Source organism: Lissotriton helveticus, chromosome 1_1 (assembly GCF_964261635.1).
Source record: "Lissotriton helveticus chromosome 1_1, aLisHel1.1, whole genome shotgun sequence".
In the NCBI taxonomy this organism is placed as follows: Eukaryota; Metazoa; Chordata; class Amphibia; order Caudata; family Salamandridae; genus Lissotriton; species Lissotriton helveticus.
In genome coordinates, this window is record NC_136057.1 from 982,740,240 (window position 1) to 982,762,545 (window position 22,306).

General features: G+C 45.7%; 1 protein-coding gene across 1 annotated transcript; it reads left to right on the forward strand.

Annotated features, from left to right (window-relative positions):
• Positions 1-7,873: 7,873 nt before the first annotated feature.
• LOC144763307 (zinc finger BED domain-containing protein 6-like) lies at positions 7,874-13,729 on the forward strand. The gene is made up of 2 exons (XM_078648778.1): positions 7,874-8,160; positions 10,489-13,729. Exon 2 carries the CDS (start codon positions 10,652-10,654, stop codon positions 13,727-13,729), a length of 3,078 nt encoding a protein of 1,025 aa, XP_078504904.1. The 5' UTR covers positions 7,874-8,160; positions 10,489-10,651.
• Positions 13,730-22,306: the final 8,577 nt, after the last annotated feature.

The window sequence follows — 22,306 nt, forward strand, 5'->3', positions numbered from 1 at the left end:
GTCGACATGGCAGTGCTAGACTGCACATAGGCCTTGCAATGGCAGGCCTGAGACACACTTTACAAGCTGCTTCTGTGGGTGGCACAACCAGTGCTGCAAGCCCACCAGCAGCATATGATTTACAAGCCCTGGGCACACATGGTGCACTGTACTAGGGGCTGACAGATAAATCAAATAACCCAATCATGGAATCCAATTAGTATATCAATTTAACATGGGGAGCACTTGCACTGTGGCACTGATTAGCAGTGGTACAAAAGGGGGTGGTGATGGATGGAGCATCTGAACCAATCAAACACTCACACCCAGTCAACAGATCTGGGTTTAATCCATCACCGTTCTTTAGCCCACTCTGCCACCCTAGTTCAGACATGGCCATATGCAAATCAGTCTGACCCTGTGCCTCATGGGAACAGTCCAGCCCGAACTGCCAAGCCATGCCTTCCCTGGACCGGAAACAAGCTTACTAGGACCGGTTTCTGGCATTTCAGCCGTCCTCAGCCAGGCTTGCTCGAATCCAGTGGCAAAGTGAGCAAGGGACTCACGTCTGAGCATACCCTGCCAACTTATGGCGAACAAAGCGGTACAAAAGGGGGTGGTGATGGACGGAGCATCTGAACCAATCAAACTCTCACACCCAGTCAACAGATCTGGGTTTAATCCATCACGGTTCTTTTTGTCCATCACCACCCCCTTTTGAAATTATTTTGGCCACCACAAGTGTGGAAGGGTATGCTCAGACGTGAGTCCCTTGCTCACTGCACCATCAGGATTCAAGCAAGCCGGGCCGAAGACGGCTGTAATGCCAGAAACTGGTCCCCGGAAGCTTGTTTCCATTCCAGTGAAGAATTGGCTTGGTAGTTTGGTCTGCCCTGTTCCCATGATGCACTGGGCCAGGGACAGACTAATTTGCATATAGCTAGGTTCTGAACTGGGATGGTGCAGTGAGCTAAGAAACGGTGATGGATCAAGCCCTGATCTGTTGACTGGGTAGGAGTGTTCTGATTAACTCAGATACTCTGTCCATCACCACCCCCTTTTGAAATTATTTTGGCCACCACAAGTGTGGAAGGGTATGCTAAGACGTGAGTCCCTTGCTCACTGCACCATCAGGATTCAAGCAAGCCGGGCCGAAGACGGCTGTAATGCCAGAAACTGGTCCCCGGAAGCTTGTTTCCTTTCCAGTGAAGAATTGGCTTGGTAGTTTGGTCTGCCCTGTTCCCATGATGCACTGGGCCAGGGACAGACTAATTTGCATATAGCCAGGTTCTGAACTGGGATGGTGCAGTGAGCTAAAAAACGGTGATGGATCAAGCCCTGATCTGTTGACTGGGTAGGAGTGTTCTGATTAACTCAGATACTCTGTCCATCACCACCCCCTTTTGAAATTATTTTGGCCACCACAAGTGTGGAAGGGTATGCTCAGACGTGAGTCCCTTGCTCACTGCACCATCAGGATTCAAGCAAGCCGGGCCGAAGACGGCTGTAATGCCAGAAACTGGTCCCCGGAAGCTTGTTTCCTTTCCAGTGAAGAATTGGCTTGGTAGTTTGGTCTGCCCTGTTCCCATGATGCACTGGGCCAGGGACAGACTAATTTGCATATAGCCAGGTTCTGAACTGGGATGGTGCAGTGAGCTAAAAAACGGTGATGGATCAAGCCCTGATCTGTTGACTGGGTAGGAGTGTTCTGATTAACTCAGATACTCTGTCCATCACCACCCCCTTTTGAAATTATTTTGGCCACCACAAGTGTGGAAGGGTATGCTCAGACGTGAGTCCCTTGCTCACTGCACCATCAGGATTCAAGCAAGCCGGGCCGAAGACGGCTGTAATGCCAGAAACTGGTCCCCGGAAGCTTGTTTCCTTTCCAGTGAAGAATTGGCTTTGTAGTTTGGTCTGCCCTGTTCCCATGATGCACTGGGCCAGGGACAGACTAATTTGCATATAGCTAGGTTCTGAACTGGGATGGTGCAGTGAGCTAAAAAACGGTGATGGATCAAGCCCTGATCTGTTGACTGGGTAGGAGTGTTCTGATTAACTCAGATACTCTGTCCATCACCACCCCCTTTTGAAATTATTTTGGCCACCACAAGTGTGGAAGGGTATGCTCAGACGTGAGTCCCTTGCTCACTGCACCATCAGGATTCAAGCAAGCCGGGCCGAAGACGGCTGTAATGCCAGAAACTGGTCCCCGGAAGCTTGTTTCCTTTCCAGTGAAGAATTGGCTTGGTAGTTTGGTCTGCCCTGTTCCCATGATGCACTGGGCCAGGGACAGACTAATTTGCATATAGCCAGGTTCTGAACTGGGATGGTGCAGTGAGCTAAAAAACGGTGATGGATCAAGCCCTGATCTGTTGACTGGGTAGGAGTGTTCTGATTAACTCAGATACTCTGTCCATCACCACCCCCTTTTGAAATTATTTTGGCCACCACAAGTGTGGAAGGGTATGCTTAGACGTGAGTCCCTTGCTCACTGCACCATCAGGATTCAAGCAAGCCGGGCCGAAGACGGCTGTAATGCCAGAAACTGGTCCCCGGAAGCTTGTTTCCTTTCCAGTGAAGAATTGGCTTGGTAGTTTGGTCTACCCTGTTCCCATGATGCACTGGGCCAGGGACAGACTAATTTGCATATAGCCAGGTTCTGAACTGGGATGGTGCAGTGAGCTAAAAAACGGTGATGGATCAAGCCCTGATCTGTTGACTGGGTTGGAGTGTTCTGATTAACTCAGATACTCTGTCCATCACCACCCCCTTTTGAAATTATTATGGCCATATGCAAATCAGTCTGGCCCTGTGCCTCATGGGAACAGTCCCGCCCAAACTGCCAAGCCATGCCTTCCCTGGACCGGAAACAAGCTTCCTAGGACCGGTTTCTGGCATTTCAGCCGTCTTCAGCCAGGCTTGCTTGAATCCAGTGGCAAAGTGAGTAAGGGACTTACGTCTGAGCATACCCTGACAACTTATGGCGAACAAAGCGGTACAAAAGGGGGTGGTGATGGACGGAGCATCTGAACCAATCAAACACTCACACCCAGTCAACAGATCTGGGTTTAATCCATCACCGTTCTTTAGCCCACTCTGCCACCCCAGTTCAGACATGGCCATATGCAAATCAGTCTGACCCTGTGCCTCATGGGAACAGTCCAGCCCGAACTGCCAAGCCATGGCTTCCCTGGACCGGAAACATGCTTCCTAGGACCGGTTTCTGGCATTTCAGCCGTCTTCAGCCAGGTTTGCTTGAATCCAGCGGCAAAGTGAGCAAGGGACTCACGTCTGAGCATACCCTGCCAACTTATGGTGAACAAAGCGGTACAAAAGAGGGTGGTGATGGACGGAGCATCTGAACCAATCAAACACTCACACCCAGTCAACAGATCTTGGTTTAATCAATCACCGTTCTTTAGCCCACTCTGCCACCCCACTTCAGACATGGCCATATGCAAATCAGTCTGACCCTGTGCCTCATGGGAACAGTCCAGCCCGAACTGCCAAGCCATGCCTTCCCTGGACCGGAAACAAGCGTCCTAGGACCGGTTTCTGGCATTTCAGCCGTCTTCAGCCAGGCCTGCTTAAATCCAGTGGCAAAGTGAGCAAGGGACTCACGTCTGAGCATACCCTGCCAACGTATGGCGAACAAAGCGGTACAAAAGGGGGTGGTGATTAGCAGTGGCACAGTGCCCAAAGCATAAATGTAGCAAAAACATATCAAAATAGAGGAGGCAATCCGTCAAAATGGAAGGGAGACTCACCCCAATGATGTCAGGTCTAACACAGTGCAACACATTTGAGTATCAGGGGATAAACATATGCCACTATGAGGATGAGGTAGTACAGGGGAACTTGGGGGTGGTGAAAGCCAACAAGTGGAGCCACCTGACATTCTGGGGATCCTTACGCTTATCGACTAGGGGTAGAGTGGGTAGAGTGGCGATAGCCAAAATTCCGGAACTGCCTAAACTATTGTACGATTACCCAGCACTGCCTGTCCATTTTGCCAAATGCTTTTTCAGGGAAGTGAATTCTATCCTCACCAACCTGATCTGGGGTTAGGACCTAAACATAGTGGCACTTCAGGAGCTGCACGCTCCGCTGGAGCAGGGGGAGACTGGACACCCCCAACTTCAAACTTTATTACGCAGCGGCTTAACTGCAGTGGCCATTGCAGTGGGTTGCTAGATATACCAGCCCTAAGCAGTCAGTCATCCTCAGGAATTTAAGGGGCTGTCAAATAGTGGACTGTCTCCTAGACCACCGGTGGGATGCTCTGTGTAGAGGCATATGGCCATGAATGCCTCCAAATGCCCACATTGCCCATGCCCCAAAGAGGATTTCTACCACATAGTATGGACCTGACCTGTTATTGTATGATTTTGGGCAAGGGTGCTATCACTACTATCACTACTATTTCAGATCACTGGACGGGTCCTACCTCCAGATGCCCTCCAGTGTATCCTACGAGTCCTTGTGTGCACACGCACAAATAATTCACACAATGTAGCAACCTAGCTTAAATACTTGCTGAACAACACATGATGGCCTGGAAATCGCCAGATGCCCTCACCACACAGTTATGGTTGAAAGATTTACTCAGATGGACAACCACAGAGGTCACTGCCTGGCACTGCTGACAAGTTGTCCAGAGGAGACACCACTCATGGATGCCTGGGACACCTACCTGAAAAAACTGGTGGTGAAGAGCAACATCAAGCCACCATAAGACACTAATCTACCCACTAACAGCAATGCAGCCTGAAATAGCACCAAAACTATCCCTTCTCACTAGTCCATCGGCAATACAGATACACCACCATACCGTAACCAGCACATGTACCTCCCCACCCTTTCACTATGGTACATGGGTTTCTGCATTGATACATGGCAGCCAAAAATGCACCAATGCATAACAGACCCACATCTAGGTAGATATGGCGCTGTTCTGCTTTAACCCGTTCATTAAATGCAGCACAGCAACTTTGCTTGCTGCCTTGCATTGTGTGACTTCTATCTAAATCTGGTCCAAAATGTTGTCTAACCCTCCCTGAGCTAGACATGAACTAAGAGTCAACACCATATTGAAGGTGTTTAACTATAACTAAGAACAGGTTTCCACTTCACACATTACCTGTGTGTTTAAATAACGAATAAAATATTTTTTTCTTCTTACCACAATCTTCTAAATATATCAAGCACACTTATACTTTATTGTTAAAAAGCAGGTTTTCGACAACACTTCTGTTTTAGTAGTGTTTTATTAATATAACTTATTTAGCGCTTTATACCCCTGATGAATCTCTAAACACATTTTCCAGACACGTAGCATGCTTCTCCACAGGAAGTGTTTACATGTAAAAGTGTGTGTCTGTCATGTAACCTGCGGGGGTAGAGTTACAAGATCATGTGTGAGGATGTGAGCTATTTTTTACCATACATTTATTTGTCGCTGCACCTTGGTTTGTAGGGAAACAAATGGAATTAGAGACATGATATTTAGAGCCTCATGTACTATGGGTTTTATCATTCGCAAACCCTCTGATATAGTAAATCATAGGATTTGCAAATGCTATAACCCTTTTTGAAATTTACTAAGCCCATTTAAAGATTCCAAAAGGGTTTTTAAATCATTAAATAGGTTTAGGAAACTTATATGAATTGATATTTGAAAGAGACATGTTAAAGGCATCTCCAAATACAGATTCACTATAATATATATTAATGTTTTCCAACCGAAATCCTGTGGCAAAGTATTAACATTTTATTATCACCTCAAAGGAGGAGGTAACCAATGTGAAAAAAGGAAGATGTCCCTAAGGACTCCTTCCCCTTTATGAATATTAACAACAACATTTTTAGCAGCATGCAGTGGTGCGTGGTAACAGCAGGTGATCATCCCTGTGATTGTAGACAATCATAGTTTGTCGCAATTTCTGACATACCTAATAACATTGATGAGGTATGTCAAATTGTAACCTACTAGGATTCTGTATTTTGTGAACTGAACTATTAGTACATAGGTCAGTTAGCAAAATACAAAGGCAAAAATTGTGACCACTTTTAAAGAATGCATTTTTGGTATGTGAGACCCTTAAGGCCTGATTTATATTGTGGCAGATGGCCCATCGTTCTGCCATAGGTAAGAAGCAAATTACCCTGAGCCCATGGCGAAGGGACCACCTGCCAAATTTATACATGACTACCAAGCAGACACTTTGGGGTGAACCCTCAACTGCACGTGATGCCCGTTATCACACTATAGTGCTGCAAGTACCACCAATGAGAAAATAAGCCCCCCCTTCTTTACTGACTCTGGATGATTTGTGGTTGCTCAGGAGAGGCTGCTGATTTGCCTCCTTTACTTACAGACTTCAACAGGTGGTACACTACTACTCTAACCAATCATGCACGGCAACTGATCCTACCACAACCCAGAACTATGGGATGGGATTAACCCGCCACCTCCCAAACGCAAAGTAGAATGGATAAATTCCCAGCCCCAACGTTGGGATCCTGGGATGTTCCTGAAACTGATGATCACTCCTCTTAAACCCCTAGGACAGATGACCCAGGGACTATGATTCAGGCCATTCAAGTATCCCGCTCTGCACTTGAATTTGATGTTGGGGAGGTGTGGACCGAGGTCTCTTTGTTGTGCAAGATCTCCAAGGTGTAGCTGATAGAGTCTCTGAAACAGAGGGTCATATGTTAGTATTGAAAGATATAGTGCAGGAACTTACATCTGTGGTCTCCTGTCTCTCAACAAAATATAAGCCTTTGGAAAACCACGTGGAAGATGCGTAAAATGGGGCACAGTGCTACAACCTTCAAATTGTGGGTTCATTGAAGGTTTGGAGGTTTCTACTCTGGAAAGCTTCCTTGAAGAATGGATTACAAAATGGATTCACATTGGGCTCCCCGCCTGTTTCATCAATGAATAAGCTCCTATGTCACTGAAACAGAAGCCTCCCCTGGGGTCCCTCCATGCCATCTCATTGCAAAGATACTGAAATATAAAGACAGAGAAGCGATTATTTAGGAAGCAAGCATACAGCGCTGTACTTACCCCAGGATATCACCATTATATGGAGCCACTTTGACGACACTATGACTCCAGAGCTGGACTGTACTGGGACTTGGGGTCAGGAGGTCAACATAAAGGAGGGATACGTAACTGGGGCAAGGGTTTTAGGCCTATGTGATGCTTGGAGTGCATGAAACCTCAATTCCCGAGTGTATATCTATTTGTCTGCAGCGCACTAAATGATGTCCTGCATTGACCTCCTGTTACTCCCTGTCACTGATCCTATCCAAATGACTAGCTCCCTTATTTTACCTCTTGGCATCTCTGAAAATGATCCTGAATTTTGGCTTTTGGGGATATAGGCCCTACTTGGTCTGGAGGCTCAATACATGGTGCCTAATCAATAAACAATTTACACATTTTCTTGGCCAAGAACTTATATCCTGCTTTGAACTAAATATTAACCCTGGGCGAAGAACTACGCTCCGCTCGCGGAGCTTGCGGAGTTTCGGCAGCTCCGCGTTCCGCGGAGAACGCGTAGCTGTCGATAACTCCGCGATCCGGTGCGTAGCGTAGTTCTCGCGCGCTGAATAACATTATCGCGTGCGCGGCAATGGCTTACCTTCGTTCTGCGTTCGTTTTTTCCTGGTCGCTTGTGCCACCATGTTTGGAAACACTCTCGCACAGCCCCGTGCGACTGTGCGAACGCGATAACGTCATTTTGATGCGAGATAGCGTCATAAGGACGCGCGAGGATGCTTTTTGGTAAGATCGAGTTGCCGAACACGCAGAAACTGCATTCTTGCACAGAATAACTCGCGAGCATGTTAAAACCATAATAAATTACCATTTTGGTTAGGAAAAAAAAGGCAAAAAACCTTAAAGTTGTACCTTTGGCTTTATTTTTAGGGGGGAAGGACCCCTCTTTTTGTTTCTACTCTTGTTTTGCAGAGTAAGGAGGAAGGGCTCTTGAGTTTACAACTTCCTGTTCCTGTCCACCAGGCTCCTCCCAGTGCTTTGTCCATGTGGTGCTCACTTTCCTTTGGATTTTGAGCTGGAAGGATCACTTTCTGTCTGTGTTGGCTGCATTACTGATTTACCTTGGATTTAATGAGGACTTTTTGAATTGGAATTCTCTTTTTCAAGTAAGTTTGTGTAATGTATGAGTGATGTAGACTTGTGCTTGTTTGATTTGATTTTTTTTTAACAACAGTATTCAATCCTGGAATTAAATTATTGATGGAGGCCTGTACTTTCATGAGGTCCCAAATTGTAAATTTTTTCTAACATTGCATTTTGTGGAATTTAAAATGTTTCTAATTTTTAAGCCAATATGTGACCCTAGTAGCTAGTACCCCATGTAGTTAGTGTGTAGGCATGCATGAGTTCATTTTATTAACTTTCTGTGGTTGGCCTGGCCATGTGTTGGCGGCCATTTAATGTTTCCAGCCACTTTGCTCTTGCCATAGGCCTCCAACCTTGTGGCCTACTCTGCCAGTAGGCCATAGGTACTACTCATAGGGTCATGAAAGTTAATCAACTGTTTTTGTGGTGTACCCTTAATGTGAAAAACATGGATGGCTTGGATTGATATAGAAAATCTTATTTTTATGTGTGGGGTATTTCTGGTTTTGGGTGTGTTTAAACTTTAAATACTCTGTCAATTTCTGCCATTAGGTAACCCTAGGAATACAGCTTGGGTAGTTTTGGTAACTTCGCACCATGTGAGCACGTGAACTTACATTTTTTGTCGTGTTCGCGCACTCAATGTACTTGCTCGGGAACGCGAACACGACTTTTTATTCCGTTCGCGCTGCCGAACATGCCGATTTAGCATTCTCGCGGACAATATGTCCCGAGTTGCATAAAAGTTTCTCAAAAATGTTGCAGGTCTTTCTTGTGCACCTAAAAATTCCTCATTTATGTTATGTTCTCATTTTGTTAGTACTTTTCTCTTTTTGGAGCATGGACCACTTCCATTTTCTCTCCTCTGTTATTTTTTTTTTTTTTTTTGGGGTGGGGTGACCAATTTGGGCGGTGGTGTGGTGTGTCCATTTTCTGAAGCAAAGCATTGTCCCTTTGCCATAGGCATTATTGTCTGTCTTCTCTTTCTTGTCATGTTGTTGTTGGTGGCCAGGCCATGTGGTGGCGGCCATTTTGTGTATGCTTCCTTTGTGATTTATTTTGCCATGTTGTTGTTGGTGGCCAGGCCATGTGGTGGAGGCCATTTTGTAAAGTTGTCCATGTTGTTGTTGGTGGCCAGGCCCTATGGTGGTGATCTTTTTGTGTATGCTTCCTTTGTGATTTATTTTGCCATGTTGTTGTTGGTGGCCAGGCCATGTGGTGGAGGCCATTTTGTATATACATCCTTTGTGATTTTGCCATGTTGTTGTTGGTGGCCAGGCCATGTGGTGGCGGCCATTTTGTGTATGCTTCCTTTGTGATATATTTTGCCATGTTGTTGTTGGTGGCCAGGCCATGTGGTGGAGGCCATTTTGTATCTACATCCTTTGTGATTTTGCCATGTTGTTGTTGGTGGCCAGGCCATGTGGTGGCGGCCATTTTGTGTATGCTTCCTTTGTGATATATTTTGCCATGTTGTTGTCGGTGGCCAGGCCCTATGTCGGCGGCCATTTTGTGTGTCCTTCCTTTGTGCTTTTGCCATAGGCATAGGCCTCCAACCTTGTGGCCTACTCTGGCAGTAGGCCATAGGTACTACTCATAGGGTCATGAAAGTTAATCAACTGTTTTTGTGGTGTACCCTTAAATGTGAAAATCATGGATGGCTTGGATTGATATAGAAAATCTTATTTTTATGTGTGGGGTATTTCTGGTTTTGGGTGTGTTTAAACTTTAAATACTCTGTCAATTTCTGCCATTAGGTAACCCTAGGAATACAGCTTGGGTAGTTTTGGTAACTTCGCACCATGTGAGCACGTGAACTTACATTTTTTGTCGTGTTCGCGCACTCAATGTACTTGCTCGGGAACGCGAACACGACTTTTTATTCCGTTCGCGCTGCCGAACATGCCGATTTAGCATTCTCGCGGACAATATGTCCCGAGTTGCATAAAAGTTTCTCAAAAATGTTGCAGGTCTTTCTTGTGCACCCAAAAAAACAGAATTTGTCATTTGGTTGTTGTTTTGGGAGCCTGGGCAGGGGTTTCTTTGTATGTGTTTTTGCGGTGTTATGTTTACAACCTCTGTCTTAGCCATGGGCTATTTATTCCTTGCACATTAACCTGTCATGTGCAGCAGGCATCCTCGTTTTTCTGTCCATATTGGTATCTATAGGCCTGCTTCACTTTATTGGTTCTTTCTGGACTTCATGTGGCCTTTGAGCTGTGGTGCTGCTGGACTGGTATTATTAGTCTTCTGTTTTGTCTTTTATACATTGACCTGTGTGTCTTTCAATTGTTCACGTTGCCTTACTGCTTGTTTGACTGATGTTGTTCTGCCTTCTTTACTTGTAGGTGCACAAAAAAGACTGAGGAGGTGCTGGTTGTTTTTTCATCCATCGCTCGTTCTACCGCCAGACGGACGTCCTTCAGTTGGACGCCACGTGTGGTGTGTGACTCATCTGACCAGACATCTCTGCAATTTGTGCTGCTGTGAGCTGACTGACATCAGAACAAGATGGGCCCTAAGAAAGCTACCAGGTCCTCCACCACAAAGAAAGTTGCTGCGAAGAAGGAACAGCAGAAGGAAGTGTCACTTAAGTCTGGTATGGACCCCAAAACCTTTTTTGGCACCCCAAAAGGTACGCCTGCAGCAGCGGGGTCTGGGGTGCAAGCTGGGACCAGCACATCTGCATTAGTGGGGGCAAGCCAGCATCCCAGGGCCAAGCACATGATGAGGGTCGAAGAGGTAGCCAGCCTTCTGCTTGCGAGCAGTGATACTGAGCCAGAACTAAACTTATCGCTGTCTCAAAGTAGTACACAATCCACGCAAGATGGAAGTGCTCAACAACCACCGCCAGCAGTAGATGTTCAACAACCACAACCACCGCCCGCAATAGGAGTTGTTCACCCACAACCACAACCACTTCCCGCAACAGTTGTTGAACAACCACAACCACCGCCCGCAACAGTTGTTGTTGAAAAACCCCAGCCCGCAATAGTACTTCCTCAAGAACAACAACCACCATCTCCGCACCAAATAGTAGTAGTTGTTCCTCCCGAAGTCGGGGCAGTTCAGGAAGTAGAGCCTCCTTCCGAGCAAGAAGAAGAGGAAGCCACTTCTGTAGGTGATCTATTTCCTTCGAATTCACCAAGGGAAAGGAGGGTTAGTGCATCGAGTTCTTCGCAAAGCATCGCTTCCGATGACCTTGATACGGATTGGCAGCCACAACTATCTGCGCATTCAAAGGAGAGACATCCCAAGAAGACCATGCTAGGAAAAAGGAAGTTTCCAGGCAGGCTTGAACTTATGGAGGTCGATGTAGGTGAGCAGGATACTGCTGGTGATAAAGACGGGTCTGACACTGTCATCATCACAAGCGTTATTCCTGGTGCAGAGGATGTAGAGACAAACATTTTCACCCTATCCAGAAATGCTGCAATGACTGATGAGCAGGTACCACGCATAACTCCTACACACTCAACACCCACAGTAACACCAGCTCCAATTTTTTCAACAGCGAAGGCCCGGCAGCATCCGACATCCAGCAGAAGCGCCACTTCAACAGAAGGAGGTAGTGGCAGTACTAGGACTGAGCTGTCCCATAGTCAAATTCCACAATCCTCCAGTCCATCCGGCATTGGCAGTGGGTCCTCCTCTTCCTATGGCAGGAGACAAAAGTTTACCTCCCCAGTGTGGGACTTCTTTACGGTTCACCCAGTTCAGGAGAACATTGCTGTATGCACCATTTGTCATGCCAATGTTAGTCGTGGTAAGCTTGGTACAAACTATGGGACTGGAGGCCAAACGACCCATTTGAAAAAAACACACGTGATCAGGTGGGAGAACCACCTTGCAAGCTTAAAAAATGTTAGCACTCGTGTTGGTGGGGATACAGTGGTACAAGGTCCACTCATGGTTGACCAGGAGGTAGAAGAAGAGGGAGACGATGACCTTCTATCTAGGAGTGGTACACAATCGACCCCTGTCGCCAGCACTGGAGTGGTAAAGTCCACATCCTCCGCATCTGCAACTTCTCAGTGGCACCAGAGTCAGCTGGAAACACCAAGGAGTGCAAAGTCTGCGATGCAAGGTGGTCCGTCTAGCACAACTCAAAGACATGCAAAGCAGCTTACCATTCCTAGCATGTTAAGGCAGGAGGGAAAGTACGAGCGGAACCACCCAGTAGCACGTTTATACAATGCCAAACTTGCGAAAATGTTAGCACTGGACCTTCTCCCATTTTCATTTGTTGAGGCTGTTGGATTTCTGGAATTAGTGGCAACCCTCTGCCCAAAATGGAACGTTCCCAGTCGCTACTATTTTGCCCGAGTGGCTGTTCCAGCACTACACCACGATGTGCTGGAATTGATTGGGAAAGCCTTACAACAGAGTGTTGTCCATTGTATCCACCTGACAACAGACATGTGGAGCAGTTGCGATGCTACAGATTTCATGTGCATCACCGCACACTGGATCTCTTTTGCAGGTGTTAAAGACAAGTTAACTTCAGGCCTCCGTGACGTTGCTGGAATTTTTAATGATACGCGCAGACATGCAACTATAGCCATGTTTGGTATGGACAAAAGTCATACTGCTGAAAACATTTTGTCTGACTTTAACGACAAGGTCTTTGAATGGCTGAAACCAAGAGGCCTTAAGATTGGTTTTGTTTCCACCGACAATGGCAGTAATGTAGTGAAGGCAATGAGAGAAGGACATTATTTCAGGGTACCCTGTTTGGCACACTGCATAAACTTAGTCGTGCAAGACTTTCTGAAAAATGAAGCCAAAGTCAGCAACATAATGGCCATCTGCAGAAGAATATGCACGCACTTTAACCATTCTTTCAAAGGACGGAAGCTGCTACGGGTCATTCAGCAAGAGCATAGGTTGCCAGTCAAAGCACTGATCCAGGAGGTCCCAACACGTTGGAACTCAACTTATTTCATGCTTGAGCGTCTCTTTGAGCAGTACATCCCACTGAATGCTTATGTCATGTCAAGAAGATTAGGGGATCCTACTGTTAATCTTAAAGCCCTGACCATTGAGATGTGGCAGTGGGACCTCATTAAATGCATCACAGAGATGCTACAACCCTTTGAGGTCTTCACACGTGCAGTTAGCAGGGAGGACTGTACTATGGGCCAAGCCATCCCATTGTTGTACATGCTTGAGCAACAGGTGAAGGAGGTCTGTGAAACATACGAAGGTGACGAACAAAAAGTTGATGCATATACCTTAGCCAAGGGCTTAGTCAACCGCTTGTGTGAAAATGTAAGGCTCAACAATATTGTGTCAGGTGAACATTACATAACTGCAACAATCTTGGATCCACGGTACAAATTATTTGTCAGCAGTAACGAAGTAATTCCATTTTCAGATGAGGATGTTGACAAGTACAAAACTTCCATAGCTGCGGAAGCTAATGAGTTAGAAACTGAACGGCTGTTACTTAAAGGCCTGCCACTGCCAGCCCAGGCCAGTCCAAGTACTCCTGACGCAAGTTCTTCACAGCGTGAGAGCAGTGCGTCTGCTTTCCAGCAGGCACCAACAGTACCAAAAGCAGCACCTACACGATCTGATTCAGCATAACTGATTTTTTTATACAGAAAGGGATGGGTAAGTCCGTTGCTGTTGCAAAGGGAAAAGAGGACCAGCAAAGCCGAGCACCAATGAACATTGAGCGGATGGTTCAGGCCTATCTGGATGACACAACAGAGGTGTTCATGGAGCAAAGCCCATTGGTCTATTGGTATGAAAGAAGGAGACAGTGGCCAGTGCTGAGCAGGCTGGCGATAAAGTATCTGGCTTGTCCTGTAGCCAGTGTCTCCTCTGAGCGGGTTTTCAGTGCTGCTGGTGCCATTGTCACATCGAAAAGGACTAGTCTCTCCCCCAAAAGCGTGGAGCGGCTGACAATGATAAAAATGAATCAACGCTTCATACCACCAGACTATCAAGTACGTGAATCACCGCCGGATGAAGAAAGCGAGTGTGAAGAAGACGTCCTCACTACTGGGTTACATGACCTACTTCTGTCTGAACGCACAGAGTTTGAGGACGAGCTCCTCTTCCCTGACAACTAGGACAGGTATGTTAAAGGAATGATGCAATGCATTGCATAGGATTGTTTAGCCGACTCTGAGCAAATGTGCATGGAATTAAAGTATGCTAGTAGTAACTTCAGACTCACGTGATGGGCAATTTTCCCATGTTATTTAATAATATAAATTATTTATGCACTTGTGACCCTACTACTACAGGTGCAGTCAGTACTTAATTTATCGTTCGTAGTGCATGTTCATGTTGCACAACGTACATTATTTGGTGAAACAGTCCCCCCTCCACCCCCCCAACAAACACAAATGAACTTCAAATGTTTTCTTGTGAAAATAATATCTTTGTTTTATTTTTATATTTTAATAATGATAATAGAAAAATAAAATATATAACAAATGTAACCCCCTGACCCAGAGCTGTCCCTCCCTACCCTCCCCTAACCCCAACCAAATTTCAACCCAAATGTACACCCCAACTCCCACATCCCACCCACCAACAAAAGGATTAAAAAAGGGGCAAAAAACAGGGTCCATTTCAAAGCCGGCGGGCTTTCAGGTGTTTGTCCACCAGTATTTTGACACGCTCCTCTAGACCGTCCTCCTGCTTCTTCCGCTCCTCCTCCAACTTCGCTACCCGGCGGAGAATCTTTGCTTTGAAAGCACGGCACCTACACTTGCATGCATGTGGTTGTTGTTGTTGTTGTGGGGGGGCCGCCGAAGATGTAACAATGCGGCGGCGGGCGGCTGCCTGACCACGGCGACGTAGTCCTGCAGGCTTGGGGCCCGGGGCATTGGAAGAGGCAGCAGCTGCTGCCGCCGCCTCCTCCTCCTCCTCCTCGGCCTGATCCACCAGCCGGCGGTAGGCCTCTACAATTGCCTGCAGTTTCCGCTGCCGGGCCCGGACTGCCAACTCCTTCCTGGTTGGTTTTTGGGAAGGAGTAACTATAAAGAAAGAAACAGAATTGTTAATCCAAACTCCCCGCAAATCAAGAACACAACATTGATTCAACACATAGTGGGCGGCACAGTAGCACTAGCAAGCAAGCTGAGTACCAGAAATAGTGTTGCGTCTATCTTGAACATTCTACAGCCTCTATTCATTTTTCGGACTTTTTGTCACGGCTTTATGTCTGCCCTATTAGCATGGGTGTACTTCAACGGTCACACACATTAGAACGAACACCTGTCTTTTACATATCTCCTTTTGTTCCGGGAAGGCGGGAACACTCTCAAAGTAACATTAATTAACAGGGGGCAGCTAGTAGCACATGTCTAGTAAAGACTATAATACTTTATACCGCGCAACAAACCTTATTTGGTTTGTGTTTCACCAGCAACGACCCATGCACCCAGTCGTCCCCTCCTTCCCTTGCCTTTGGGTTTGCCCAAAACACCGCAGCTGCTGAGACTATCCACTAACCACCGGTATTGGGTGTGTCTCCCAACCACGCTGGCAGCTGTGTTTTCCCCTTTACATGCTTTAACAACAACCCATGCATCCGACTGCTATCAGGCACTTGCATTACTGTAGTGGTAATGCTTAGCATGCTAATGACAAGTAAAGGTAACATATATTTTCCAGTAGAGTACAGTGAGAAAGTTTTCCCCTCCCACCAAGTAATGCAGATCACTATTGAATCTAACTTACCATCGCCCGCCGCTGTTGGCTCCCCCCCCACTGCTGCTGGTGTAGGTGCCTCTGTTCCTCCTGTCCCCGCCGGGAGCGCTGAAGCAGCGCCGCTGTCCCCGTCGGCACTGGTCGATGGTAAGGGTTCTGCACCTATAAAAATAAGTACGCCTTTTTAGATGGATGCACAGCCCACTTTGTACTTGTTCACCAAGAATGGAGTTCTTCAAAACAGTTAAGTCCAACGTACGTAATCAGTATGAGTCCACATTGCATAGTACAGCAGAGTCACTAGACATATTATTAGCATTCATTGTTATCGTATGGTACCCAAGCTCATCTCATCTGTCCTGCTACTCTAGTCCTTGGAAATTGGAAGTGAACTATGTAACCTTTGTACATCAATGTATCCAGTTTTGCGCATGTGTTAACTCGCAGCTTGTTGCGCAGTACGAGAAGACGCTCTGGGGCAACACATCATTGTTCAATGCATACACCTGAAGAGGTGGGAAAGTAAAAGGGCCCGTATTTAAGTTTTCTATGTGGATTGTGGGATACAGTTTGCTTACAGGTTACACAACTTCTTTTTAGCATGGCTGCATAAAACTGGCATAAATGTATTTAATACTGTCTAACGTGCACCACTTTTGTCATTATTTTTCGGCAGGTGAGAAGATTGCCTTCTACGAAGCGGACATTTCCATAGCTTACAAAAAAAGAGGAATATCTGACCAGTATACGTTGGTGAGAGGTCTCCGATAGTTGCCACATTTCCCTATTGTGCACTAGTAGCTGTACAAATGTTGATTACTTTATTATGCCTGTTTTAACTCTGGATTTTTTCTGGTGGGCCCTTCAACGTATTGGACGGAAGCACTTAAAAACATTGATGTTACTTACTTACTTCTAACAAAATAAAGCTTTGGAATGACCACTTTGACTCTGAAGTTTATTTTCACTGTCTGTTGTCTTAGAGACTCACACGAGTGAGTGAGCAAAAGGGGGTTTCTTAGCTAACGGTTTGTGTCCTAAAAGCATTCGGCATCTTGGTATTGGGGTTCAGGAGTGTGATTTGAACAATAGACCAATGACTCAGGCCATATAGGCTGACGTTCAGTGAATTGTGCGTTCCTCAGAGTTCTGTGACTGAGGTGTAAGTAAGGTCCAACCTGCCTATCAGTACCAACAACATCCAATTTTCGTGTGCATAGTTACATAGTTGTGCAATATGTATATAACTCCGTAGGAGATAGAAGAATACCCACAAGACTAGTAGTGGTATACTAACGTTTACAAAAATACTAGACAAACATCATTCTGGATGCCTACTTGGTTGCTGTCAATTGACAAAGCACTGCAGACACATTACAGAGGAAAAAACAAGCACTGTTGGACTTACTGGGGACAGCAGCAGGATCCGCAGTAGAGGAGCTCTGTGTAACTGGTGGTTCACCCGCCGACTCGGTCCCTGTATTCTGCTTGCCCCTGGATTCTGTGGTTCATGTAAAAATTAAAATAATAAACATAGATAAATACATTGAGTGATGTGAAACATAGACATAATTGCAAATCACACTGCTACAGTGGAACAGAGCCGGAGGCAACAAATCCATGCCAGGGGCCGCAACGCAAATATGTATCCATCCTTAGAGTATTATTACATTAAGGATATCTATTGGTGCGGTGGCCCCTGAAGTTTGGTGCCCCTGTGCAGTTGCACAGCTTGCACATGCCCCCTAGAGCCGGCCCTGGCTGAGGTAAGAAGAACAAAGTAACGTTAGCATTCTTTGCAAGAAAAGGATTCCATTCATGCAGAAGAGAAGGCCGTGAAAAAAATGCTACAATATGCAAACAACGTACAATTAATAATTATCCATCCACCGCTATTTCACTGACGGACAAAGGAAGGACAAGACTCTATTAATAGCATTAACTAACTCCAGTTCTCAGCAATAAAGAAAATCTCACATCAATAAACAGCAACAGCTAGCGCCAAGTTGAAACAACACGCAAGAGCCAGTGAAGAAGAAGAACACTGTCATACAATGACAGTAGATATACCGGAATACATCGCAAATGTAACTAGGGGCAACAGTCATCGCGTTACTTATTCAGCCAATATTTACAAAGATACAATAACAATATTTAGACAACTATATATCTATATATGTATATATATATATATATATATATAATCTATATGTATATAAATATATATATATATATATATATATATATATATACACACTTTATTTTTGGGGTAGCCACTCACCAAGACCCACAACCTCCACACCAAGCAGGTCCAACAGGTCCTGCTCACGGTCCAAAATGTCGGCCCAGCGGTGGGACAGCTGATGGTGGGTACGCCGGATACCGGAGCAGCGGAAGACTGCACGGCGCACCTTCCCCCACCGCCGGAGACGCTCTTCAATGTGCTGGTATCCGGAGCCGGGCCTGCCGCCTGCTGCCAAAGTCAAGGGGAGGTGACGTTGGATAAAAAAGACCAGGGCGGCCAACTCCTCCTCCCCAAAAAGTTGGCGGGGCGTCACTCCTGCCGGGCGCATTCTGCCGCAAGGCAGCCTGGTTTTTTTAGGCACAGCCGCCTTGCCCTTTGAGCCGCCGATTCTGCTGGCACCCTTCACCATGGTTCTGGGTGGAGGGGAGAAGGAAAGTTGAAGACAAAAAGGTTAGGGGAAGAAAGAAGAAAGATAAAAGAAGGAAGTAATATAAAACAAGAGAAAAGTTGCAAAAAAAGTGGTAAAAGTAACAATAAAATGAGAAATATAAACCTAGGCACAGACAGAAATAGGTACGAAGTAAAGAAAGTTAGAAAAACTGAGGGAAAAGACCAGGATGGAAGAGATAGGAGTGAGATGCTGAAGTAGGCCCAAAACCATAGCCAGAGTGTGAAATCGAAGATGGCTCTGCCCGTCGCGACCGCCGCGGTAAGTTCGCGCGATATTTGACGCGATCACGCACTTTGGCAGTGCGAACGAGAAGATGAGTTCCCGAACATGTCTAACACAACGCGAACACGTTACTTGTGACCCGGAACCGGAAATAAGGGAACGCAAGCGGGCGGGACAAACCTCATTGAGTAACTTAGCGCGCTAGCTATCGCGAGCATGCAGGCAGCGCCCCGAACACGCGCACCGCGCTCCCGAAGACGAAAAACGGCGCGCGAACGGGTCTAGCAACCTACTACGCATGTCCGCGGAGCTACGCGTAGCTCGCGGAGTGCAAGTGCGTCTTCGCGTAGCTTCGCGGAGTGCGGCTACGCGAACTACGCCCAGGGTTACTAAATATAGACACTGTAGCCTTACCTAGTACATTGTGAGTGGCAGGAAAAGCCGCGCTAATGGGGAACTGCTAGGTCCTATTTAGGGGATAAAGAAAGGGAGAAATATCAGCAGATAACTGACTAGAGCCAGTATTATAGTCCTTGAGTGTGATATCCATGGCGAACCAATTGAACAAGTGCAAAGTCACCCAGCTCTAGAAAGGGTATCTCTCTGACAACTATCTCTTGACGAGGCCTGTCAGTGCTTGGGGCCTGGATGAGGAGAGTGTACGAATTTAGAAATTAATCAGGTTACTTATTATACTGGCTAGAGACTAAATAAGTGGTTTCTGGTTTATTCTGTCCCTAATAGATGACCGGGGTGTGAAACTCTCTGGTGCGACAGATGTTGCAGACATGCATGCATCCAGTGAAGAGTCACTTTTCCTCCGCTGCACAGCACTCATATCTACTTTATGTAGGCCAAGAGTCTGTTAAGTATACACCAGCGGAATCTTTATAAAGGTGAGTGAGCCTGTAGGCCTCACTCCAGTAACACAGGGTAAAAATAATCTGTTCACTACTACTGATCACTACACAGTATGCTGCCACAATTGTGCTCATGCTGCTTAACTTTTGGTGAAGGTGGTAGCCTTCCGCCACTGTGAGGGTAGCGCTTGGGTGCCCCTCCCGGACCAACACGACCACAATTCATGAGAGAGACCTATGTCATGGAGCACACACATTATTCCATGTTCACCTATGACATAACAATCAGTATTAGGGATCCAGACAACAGTACAGTTGAGTAATCAGAGTAGGGATACATGTCTTTAACCATGCAGAGGAACTTTCTGTCCCAACATATGGGATCGGAGGATTACCCTTGACACCCCCCTATGGAGAGGCAGATGGCTGCAACACTAGGCATCCATTAAGGGAGTTGATAAGTGGAGTTTCACAAGAAAAGAGACGAGGAGGTAAAACATTCAAGTATATCCCTGTGACACTAACTACAAAACACTAAACTACTGGAGGGTTGTAAGGTGTGAACTGGTGTCTATCATTTCTAAGTTTTTATGCAACGGGATCTTCAAAAGATTTTTGAGAGGTCATCTCACTCTTAACTTTTCAAGGCATGCTTCATCATTTGATGACCTCTCACACTATGGTACGAGCAATGCTACTCCAGGTGACTCAACTGAGGGCACAATTGAAGGTGTCACAAAGTTTTTTTCTTCTTTGTATCATTCTGTAAGAAACTTTACGGATTCTCACAAATTAAGTGTACTGTTGATATGTGTAATTATCTTTTGTGTACAGATTCGTAGTGTGCTTGTATATAAATGTAAATGTTCTTTGAATATGTGTTTTGTATATATGGTGAAGGAAGACTCTATATATAAAAAGTTTAAAAAGAACTTGAACACAGAGTCAATAAAAGGGACACCTGTTGACACAAAATAACCTAGTGTGATTTATGGTGTCTGAGGTACCTCGTTTTGAACTCACTCACTTTGATTCCAGCCTCAGATTTCCTTAAACGAATCACTCCCCGTGTTTACTTACTTCAAATGTACTATCGGCATCAATGCCAGATGTGGGGGGGCATCACCTTTATTGTAACACACTGGTAGAATATAGGTTAGTTTAATATGCAATACCAACGGGCCAATAAGCTTCCAATGACGATATGATAGTATTATTTTTAAGTTATGAAGTATATATCAAAATAAACTCTAGTTGCAATGTGGGTAAATGAGCCAAGCTTACAACCAATTACATCCCAAGTCTGATCTCTGTGTGAATATAGTTATTGTGCAATGTCACAGAATGTCATGTAGAATGTCAGTATCACAGAGTAGTGTGACAATCACCTGGTGAATAAATTAATCACTCACACGATGTTGTGTTGTATCAATGCCAGGTATATACCACTGGATTACGGAGAGCTCTTTTCAACTGTACCCTTAACTGCAAGTGAGAGGCAGGTTTCTTATATACTTATAATTTGCCACAGGGCTTCTGGAACCTCCTGATTTTATAAGTCAACGGTACAATGGAACCTACACAAAGAAAGAAAGGATCAGAGGGATTCGTCCCCGCAATCAGGGACCAGCACAGACCGAATGTAGTGGTCAACCTCAGAGAGGTGGTCCTCTTTGAACTATAACAAAAAGCATTGAACAAAGGATTAGGGTTTCTTCCCACATGTGGGCAGGACCTGTTTACTCTTATAAAGTTGATGGCAGAATGTTTACATATCATAAGGCTAAAAAGGTTTTCTCAAGACAAACCAATAAAAGATATGGAGCAAAACACTGGCCTCTATCCACCTTGAATACCCTATAAACTGCTTACCCATCGAAGTTCAAACCGTTGAAAAAGCTGTCAAGAAAGAGATTAATTCCCTGAAGAATAGGAGGAACCAACAATTCCATAATACTTCAAAAGCAGAAAGACTAGCTTTGATAGATCTATCAAACAACAGGGAAGAGATTAATAAACCCACAGACAAAGGAAGGGCAGTAGTTATCCTCCCCAAGGAAATGCACAGACAGGAATGTGTAAAACTTCTAAGTGACAGGAGGAACTACAAGAGACTGGCGAAAGACCCAACAAACGAGATTGTTGAGGATAATACATACATGGTTAAAGAAGCTGAGGAACAAGAGTGGATCACAAAACAGGAAGCAGATTGCCTAATGGAAAACATACAATACTGTTATGTCCTACCCAAAGCACATAAAGGAAAAACCCCACCACTAGGACGCCCAATTGTGGCAGGAATCAGATCAGCACTAACTCCGGTCCACCCGCAGAGTGTGCGGAGATTTCCTACTCTGTGTTCCGCAGAAAACGCAGAGTAGGCAAATCTCCGCACACTCCGCGGTGGAGCGGAGTTGGCCGCCACGGGCCGCCAACTCCCCTATTAACAATTGATTTAAAATTAAATAACAACACCTTAAAGTAAATTAAAAACACTGACCTAAGCAGCGGCGTCCCTGGGCTGCCCTCCTCCTCTTCATCGCCGTCCATGGGAAAACTGCACATCCGTATTCGTCCACGCATGCGCAGTTTTCCCATGGACGACGGTGAAGAAGAGGAGGGCAGCCCGGGGATGCCGCAGCTCAGGTAAGTGTTTTAATGTACTTTAAAGTGGTTTTATTTAATTTTAAATCAATTGTTATTAGGGGCGGTGGGAG

Coding starts and splice junctions, on each gene's coding strand:
- LOC144763307 (XM_078648778.1), top strand. CDS start 10,652: ATGGGCCCTAAGAAAGCTACCAGGTCCTCCACCACAAAGAAAGTTGCT.